The 9,369-nt window shown below is 40.9% G+C and overlaps 1 protein-coding gene across 1 annotated transcript; it reads right to left on the reverse strand.

Annotated features, from left to right (window-relative positions):
- Positions 1-628: 628 nt before the first annotated feature.
- Positions 629-5,407, reverse strand: LOC115153416 (homeobox protein Nkx-2.5). Its single transcript, XM_029698849.1, has 2 exons — positions 3,907-5,407; positions 629-1,708 (listed from the first exon to the last, which is right to left on the reverse strand). Exons 1-2 carry the CDS (start codon positions 4,295-4,297, stop codon positions 1,077-1,079), a joined length of 1,023 nt encoding a protein of 340 aa, XP_029554709.1. The 5' UTR covers positions 4,298-5,407; the 3' UTR covers positions 629-1,076.
- Between the last annotated feature and the right edge of the window lie 3,962 nt (positions 5,408-9,369).

Consider the following 9,369-nt stretch of genomic DNA (forward strand, 5'->3'; position numbering starts at 1 on the left):
GCTCAACAGAGACCAAACGCCCTTGGTGTGCGGGGCGCTTCTGAAGAACGTGTACAAAACCAAAGCGCACTTCTCAATGGCCAACAATGAGAACATATAGTATCAGAAAGTAGGCTAGGCCTACGGTTTCAACCACTGTCAATCAAAGCATTTTAAAAACACCATGAAGATATCCGAAATTTGTGCGCACATATTTATGCGTTTATGTAGAAACACAACACACCTTTTCTAAATGGGATTGAAGGAACTTGACCAGACACCTACATTTTCATAGGGTGTAAAATCACATTCTCTCTCTCTCTCACACACACACACGCGCACACGCACACGCACAAACACATATCAGCCGCATTCGAAACTCTTTTCGAAACTACGATGGAGAGTGCAAAAGATACCACAATTGCATTTTCCCTCTGAAAATATAATCAACATATGCCTTCATTTTGATACCAAAATGTTTCACTTTATTTCTCAAATGCTTATTTTCCTCAACAACAAAACATACTCAGCAGGCATTGTTCAGGTGCACAATGATACATCTCAAATGAACAAAAAAAAGTCTGCAGAAAAGAAATCCTTATGGATTTTCGATCTTTTATTTAGGGATGTTCTGATATGATGTTGAATGTTTTCACTGGTAAGGACCCCTTTGCCTTTTGTAGTAGGCTACATGTAAAGTAATATGTTTTAAGTAAAGAGCTCAGATATAATCATTGCTAATGTTTGCCAGCATAGGCCATTCACATCCTGAGTGATAAGCACCCAACAGTTTATCCCAAATTGCGCATGGGGATTTAGGCAGTATACAAGGCTGTCACAGTATATATCAATATCCAACGGTGACTTTGGAATAGTCCAACTTTTAAAAACACGTGTTTGCCGTTGATGATGAAACAGCTAATCTCTTTGTACAAAATTTGTCTCAATATGACGACTTTCAACGATAAATCCTTATTGTGCTGCATGGGACACATAAAGGTTTTTACTTATCCCAAAATACTGTAGGTTAGTTATCAACTTCATCAACTCTTGATCAACAAAGCAAATGTTATTCAACTGAAGATCAACACATTCAGCTACCAGGCCCGAATGCCCTGCAGAGTTCCTTGGCAGGCTGTTCCCTGTGGCGTTTGGGCCTGAGATTGCGACACGCCCAGGTTCCCAAGACCCATATTCATAAAGGCGTTAGCAGTAGTGTTGGGCGCTAGAGCAGGCAGGCTAGAGTACGTGCATGAGTAAGTGTTAGTATACACCGGGTTATTGTAAGCCGGGTAGCCGTTATAACTATAGGGGCTGGCCGCTCCAACAGTGTAGGATGTATTATAGTTCTGAGATCCAGCCAGGCAGGGCTTCCCATCACGTACCAGCACCGGGACTGCCACTCTCCTAGGCGGGGGAGGATGGTGTGGGTGTCCGGCCATCTCGAGGGTCTTGTCCTGCCGCTGCCGTTTACACTTATACCTCCTGTTCTGGAACCATATTTTGACCTGTGTGGAGGTCAGTTTCAGAGTGTTGGCCAGGTGTTCCCTCTCCGGGGCGGATAGGTAACGCTGCTGCCTGAAGCGCCGCTCGAGCTCGAACACCTGCGCCTGGGAAAAGAGTACCCTCGGTTTCCGCCGGGCCCTTTGCTGTTTTGGGGGTTTCTCCAAGTCCGAGTGCACCTGCGTGGACTCCTCGCAGTCCCTCACTCCTATTAGGCCACAAGATTCTCCAGAAAGAGAGGGGAGAGAGATTTTAGTCATATTTGACGACAGATTCATCAATTCTTTCATTCTATACAAAATAGCTATTCTAATCCTGGAGGTCCACAGTTAGGCTACTGATGTTTTTCAAAATTCATCTCGAGTTTTTACTAATCAATGACACAAATATAAATTTAGCCTATCAGAGAAAATGTAATCAGATAAGGCCTTCCTATGATTTGTTGTTCAAATATTGTTGTTTTAGTCTAGTCTGTGGCTTGAAACCAGTTTTACTTTAAATATATGTATTCATTTTAATGGGAACGTTGATGGGGTGGAGGCCACAAGAAATCTGAACAACATCATGAATAGCGGCAGTGGCTCGCGGGTCTGCATACTCACATCCATACCCGCCACACATGTAGTCAGAGCCGGCCCTAGCCTTTTGGGGGCCCTAAGTTAAATGTAGTTAGGATGGAGATACATGCTTTCAGTTTTTAATATGATATCTGAGTGAGAGTGGCTAACAAAATCAATGGGGGCCCTGGGTTGGTAATTCAACCATGATAGCTGGCTACACTAATTTACCAATCTAAAATATGTTAGCTGGCATGGGCTGAGTGATTGTCAGTGACTGATATAACAAGAGAGAAACTGCTGATGCACAACCAAATTTTGAAATATCACCATTTTGGGGGGGGGGGGGGGGGGGGGGGGGGGGCTACAAAATGGCCCTGTGCCACCACTTTCCCACCCCTGGTCTAAATAGGGTGATATATGCTAAAGTCGGACACTTTTTGGTAGATCACTATGTAGACAGTCTACCCATATTCAGGTGATGTTTATTTTAATGAATTAAGGTCTTATCTACAATTTTATGATGAAACAACTTGATCATTTATTATTCAGGGGGTGCTAAAACCCCCAAAACAACCTCAGACCCCTACTTTTGCTAAAGTGTGTCTTTCAGTGTTGGTGGGACACTTTAGAAAAATATGAACTGGGATACTATTTTCTCATTAGAAATACATTAGTGTTCCACTTCACCTCACACTTGTTACAAACTCACCAATAAGCCGTTGTACAGGCTTGTAGATAACATACTCTCTGTTTTTATACAATAACATTTTATTGAACCCTTTCCATGCCCTTAGAACATTGATTTGGGGACATTCCAAGCTCTTGGTGAAAATCTAACTGAAGAAGTCTGAACAGCTTTTACCGGATCCTGAAACACCTCTACTATCCCCAAATTCTGTCCCCTTTCATAAAGCGAGCCTCTTTTCTATCCTCCCTTTGTACATAATTTTTTCCTTTCTTTTCTTTTCTTCTAACGCCTTCATCCAATGCTGTTTTCTCAGGCCTACTTCCTGCGACTCTGTTTACATGAATGGTTATTAAAAAAATGCTAGATTGTTGAATTATAGTTGACAGAACGACAGCCTTATCATTCTAGCTCAAAGTTTCATATGTATGGCATTTTTTCATGCGTTTCAACAGGTCACCCTGTCTAAGATACCTGACCACACACACTACAATGAAATCACACTCAACACAACCATTTAGCAAAAACCCAATGACATTTGTTGTGATTGGGTTGCAAAATTACCATAGTACAGTTCCCTCAAACACAAATGTCCCAATACACTTGAAGTCCCACTAATGCTGACATCAACCTAAAGAGTAAATGCATTAAATAATTAGGGTATATGCAACGTATAGGCCTAATTAAAGCATTTGGCCCAATATTACTTGTAATTTCTGTCTTATCTAAAGGTTAATTTCAGTGCAGTGCAGTAGGTACATTTATCTGAAAAACAACATGACTCTTTAAATTATTTCTGAAAACGAAGGATGTTGGATTGCTCATATTTTTTTATATGGTGATTCAGCCATGCACAATTTGTCAAAATGCTGTCGTTTGGAGCGTTTTCTTCTCAAAACCTATTTATTTACAGGTGAACCCTGTATGTAGATGACAAATAAAATAAAGCTATCGCTTTCTATAAAAGGCGCTAATATTGTAATCGTTAAACTGAGGTAGTCTCTAGTTAAATGGAAGAAAAAAATATATATACACGGGTGTATTATCATATAATTGGATTTAATAAATTAGCTTGATAAACTAGAATACTGCAATCATAATAGAGATATAATATAATACTTTATTTTAAAATCAAATGGTTAGGATACTATGTATGCTGGTAATCAATCACCGACTTACTGGTGTCTATGTCCTCCTGCTCAACTTCCAGGCTGGTGTCGGCTGAGTGTCCCTGTAGCCCCGGGGAAGTGAATATCTCCCCGGCAAGACCCGTCTCCATCAGCCGCTCCTGCACGGTCAGACTACCCAGGTAGGACATCCTCGCCTCTCTCTCCAAGAGTCCGGGGCTGGGACTGTCCCTGTCTCTGCCAGCCAGCATACAAGACGGGGGCGACTGGAGGGCGAAGGGGTGCTGCTGCGACACCGGGTGAGAGCACTCATGGGGCGGCCCAAGGTGTGAGGCGAGCCGCTGCTGCTGAGACTGCTGCTGAAGCTCCTGCTTCAGTATGTCCTTGACTGAGAACGGCGTGGTGGAGGCAGAAATAACAGGGCTAGGAAGCATTATTATCATCGGCACCTATTCGTTCACATGAAGTAGGAATTATAGTCCCTTGGTGAAGTGGCTCATCCGAGCATAAAGAACTCCTCAAGCAGGTGTTTGTTTGGATAGACGGTTTTTAAGAGTAAACGGATCCAAAAGGGGGTCTATTCGTCTCTTTGAAGAAGAAAAAAGAAAACCTCTACAGTAGCCTGAATGATTGCTGAGCCTTGCTTGTTGTTTGTTCATGGAGTTATGCAAAAGAGGACTGGTTTGTTTCGTGAAGTGACAGCTCTCGTCTCTCTGCCCTGCGCTCTCTGCCTCGCCTGCAATGTCTGTTTAGCTTGTTGGGGGATTTGGTGAGATGCAGTTTCTGTTTTGTTGGAGGACTCAAGGCGGACGCTTCTTTTCCTCCATGTGATGTCACGAGATAATGGGATGGGTGACTGCATGGAGCGAGGGCGCAAACTCTTCTATGTATTTAGAGTTTAGAGAAGATTATCAAGTAACAACTATTGAAATGTTGTATTATGTTACATGAAATGAACACATCTTTATTTCAATGGGAAATTTAATAAGAAGTAGGCCTAGGCTAGAATAATTTGAATGTGGTATCAGCCCTCAGAGCGTCTGCATGCAGTTTCTGTACAGGTAGGAGACCGGTTTTCATCATATATCCGTTCATGGTTTGCATATAGCTTAGCTCACATTGAATAGTGTAAAAATGGAGTAGTAACCGACTGAAACTATAATGAACTCAACATAGTTGTAGCCTTCCTCATTGTACAAATGGAAGAAGAAAAAGCACGCGTCTTGCATGTAGAGTGAGAGATTGAGTCAGTGCGTGTGGAGGCCTGCACGTATGAGACTGTTTCTTTTTGGCTGGTTTAGTAGGCTAAGAAAACATACTGATAAGCAGCATAGAGAGGAATACTGATATTAATGACACATTATCTGTTGCTATCAGTGTAGTTTCCGATTTAAGCACACTCTCTCTCTTGCTCTCTCTAGGCTACTCTCCCTATCATCACACACACTTAGATAACCCAAATCTTATTTTCCTGTTTCCACATAAGATAATGGGGGGGCGATTATAACAGAATTATAGGCTAACGATTGCTTTACTGTATTACTAATTGATAGGTTACACTATACAGTGTAGATTTGTATCTTAAACACTTACTTCTACAGACATTTACAATTGTATTTGTATATTTCTAGTGTGTGAAGTATTTTTTTTACCGGTCAATAACTAAATAAAATGGATATAGGCGTACCGAGTATAAAATAACAACAACACTTAAAAAACGAATAAATGTACATACATACATTTATTAAACGAACGAACAAAACTTACAAGGGGATCCTTGAAAAACAAAATACAACATTATCATATTCATTCACTCACATTTTCGTTTACATTGCATATTGATATTTCTGTCTTAGAATTGTGTTGAAAATATGATAAAACATAGCACATAGCTTTTATTTATATTAGGCTACATTGAAACAATATCCAAACTATAATACTTGGCATAGGTCTAATGCTTTATAATAATATTAGGACTACAATTATAGGCATTTACTTAAGCTATTATTTGTTAGTCTGTCATCGCATGCTTGTGTGAATAATTAATGTATCTTTCGAATTGATGAAGTCAAACATATAGGAAAGCTCCGAAGGCCTTATTGGCTAATCTAAATTGGAACAATTTCACTTACCAATTTTGATGCAGCTATCCTATATAATGTGACCACGTACAAGTGGTCTACAGCCAACGAATAACTCTAAATAGTCAGATTTGTTCTGAATATTAAAGGCTTCAATATTTGTTTTGAATATATGTTTTTTTGCCTAGTTGATTGGTTTACAACTAAAAGTAAAACACGCCACGCATTATGTAGCTGCTGACTCATTTAACTGATTTTTTTCACAAAGCAAAGAGAAATAGGATGAGAATACCGTGTATGTGGACAGGATCCAGACCTGCCAGTTTCTCACTCCAGTACCATCCACTGTGGCTACTGGCTCCTCTCGCCGAGGACAGACAGAAAACAGAGCACACTGCGCGTCTTGCACTGCGACTATTTGTGTTGAGATGTTTTATAACTTTGCAAAATTATTTACATTTCTGAATGCCTTGCCCCTCTCCTTTAGTCCATATATGTTTTAGTCCTAGGAAGACAGATGCATGAAAGGGGTCTAAACTATACAACACTGATCAACATTTCAAAATGAGAACCAAGCATGGACGATGATTGTGGAACAATCTATTATGATTGCAGTGGAACACACACACACACACACACACACACACACACACACACACACACACACACACACACACACACACACACACACACAGCTAAGGGACAGCCTGTTGTATTAAATATATTTATTTTCAGATATATGGACCACCGTCTGCAAGCAAACTTTATCGCAAATCCAGAGGGAAAATCAGAGATGTTGTAATGTTACACCTCTCCTCTCCTCAAGTCGCCTGTCTACAGTGGCCCAGGACAGGCGCCAGGGACAAAAGCCCCGGTAGCGCCTAAACCGTGCGGAGAGAAAGAAAGACAATACATAATCTCATCCGCTCGCCATCAGCAGAGTGCTGTTTAGATTGGAGGAGCGTCTACCCCGGCTTCTCAAGATGGATGTCTTTAAAACGGCCAATTTGAGAGATGGAGAGCGGGAAGAGGGGAAGAGAGGGCGAGGAGGGAAAGGGGGAGTAGAAAGAGAGAGGGAGTGTAGGGGGAAGGCTATAAACACAACTCGTGAACTTGTGTTTTCCAAAACAAAGTCATCCATTACGGTTTGCGTTGCTTGTATTGGCTAAAGATGTGGTTACACCGCAATGAAAATGTGGAGCAATCTGAAACAGACTTTGTTTATGGCTATTTTAGCCTAGGGACACAGATAATTTACACATGTATTTAGGTGGAATTTATTGACTCGCAAAACATGACCGGGTGAGCCAAAAGTTTATTCCCGTTGGTTTATTTACAATAGTAATGGTCTACACTCTTAGAAAAAAGGGTTCCAAAAGGGTTCTTCTTTTTGGGTTCCAGGTAGAACACTTTTGGGTTCCATGTAGGATCATCTGTTGAAAGGGTTCTACATGGAACCCAAAATAGTTCTTCAAATAGTTATTTAGACAGCCAAAGAACCATTTAAGATTCTACTGAACAAAAATATATCCACTTGACAGGTGAGGCATATCAAGAAGCTGATTAAACAGCATGATCATTACACATGTGTGCCTTGTACTGGGGACAATAAAAGGTCACTCTAAAATGTGCAGTTTTGTCACACAGCTCAATGCCACAGATGTCTCAAGGTTCGAGTGAGTGTGCAATTGTCATGCTGACTGCAGGAATATCCACTTCCATTTCTCTACCATAAGCCGCCTCCAATGTCATATTAGAGAATTTGTCAGTACGTCCAACCGGCCTCACAACTGCATGTAACCGCACCAGCCTAGGACTTCCACATCGGGCTACTTCACCTGTGGGATCATCTGAGACCAGCCACCCGGTCAGCTGATGAGACTGAGGAGCATTTCTGTCTGTAATAAACCCTTTTGTGGGGGAAAACTCATTCTGATTGGCTGGTCCTTGCTCCCCAGTGAGTGGGCCAGTCTCCCAATTGGGTGGTCTATGCCCTCCAAGGCCCATTCGTTGGCTGCGTCCCTGCCCAGTCATGTGAAATCCATAGATTAGGTCCTAAATAATGTATTTCAATTCACTGATTTCCTTATATGAACTGTAACTCAGTAAAATCTTTGAAATTGTTGCATGTTGCGTTTATATTTTTTTGCTCAGTATAGATAACACCTTATATTCTATGAATGTGCTTGATTTTTACAAGCCATGGCAAAATAATGTTTGAAATAATATTTGTGAATTTCCCCAGGCATAAATGCAGGCAGGTCACCCACGAAATTTGACATTTGGATTAATGTCCAATTGTGACGTGAAACTGAAGTGAGACTGTGAGCGCTTGTTGCCTAAATGAGCGCTGACTGACCGCATGTGTTCCATAGCACAAGGCAGTCAGACATGGTTGCTATAGATAGGCCTATTTCTAATCCATCATGAGATTATCTCACCACCACTGACATCAGGATCCGAGGGGGCATGCTTTGACTGTAAAAGGCGGCGACTTTCTAATGAATGGTTTTAGGTTTATGTCTCTATACCTCACCATACTACCAATCCGTATTATTATTTGAATAATCAAATAGACCTAGCACAATAGTGACACAAATATTAATTTGCATAGGCCAGGGCAAAAACTAGTCCTCCTTTCTATATGGTGCTGTTTTTAGGCTAGCATAATTATACTATTTTCGATGTCCTTCTATCAAGTTTTGTCGAGTTAATGTTGTTTACGTCTGTTAACCCTCTGGGGTATTTTGACACCAGAGGCATATTTTTGTAACATAGCCCAAAGGTGGGTAATAGAATTCTTGAAATTGTTAATGACTTTGTCAATCAACTTGTTCTTATCAAATATCAATCATTGTTTAGTGTTTCTGTATCAATATTGACTTATCGTAATTTTGACCCCAGCCTACAATAGGCAAATTTGATATATATGACCTTTATTTGAATCTAGGTTTCTCTGGCGACATAGGCTAATTATAAATGATCCGTACCAGCAGAGGGTGGAGGAGGACCTGCATAAGAGGTTTTGACCAGATAGACAGTTTGCCACAATATAGCACCCCATGTACTCGCCTAAGATTGTAGCTTACTTTTCTATACCACGTACCATATGACTGTGTATTTTTGTGCATAAAAAAAAATCTGCCAGTAGTATAATGGTGTGTAAACTTGATAGAACTGTAATACAGAATTCAGCCTCATTCTGAATCTACATAGAGAAGTATCGGTGTTTATACCATGGCATTGTTGAATACTTGTTTCTGATTGGCTTGAAGGGCATTCTAGGCCGTGCATTATTTCCCTTTATGAACTATGTGGTTGGAACCCTGAATGCTGATTGATTGGCTGACAGACGTGGTATGCAACGCAACGCCGTGGTATATTGGCCATATACCACAAAGCCCTGAGGTGCCTTATTGCTATTAAAAACTGGT

Source organism: Salmo trutta, chromosome 18 (genome assembly GCF_901001165.1).
Source record: "Salmo trutta chromosome 18, fSalTru1.1, whole genome shotgun sequence".
NCBI lineage: Eukaryota > Metazoa > Chordata > Actinopteri > Salmoniformes > Salmonidae > Salmo > Salmo trutta.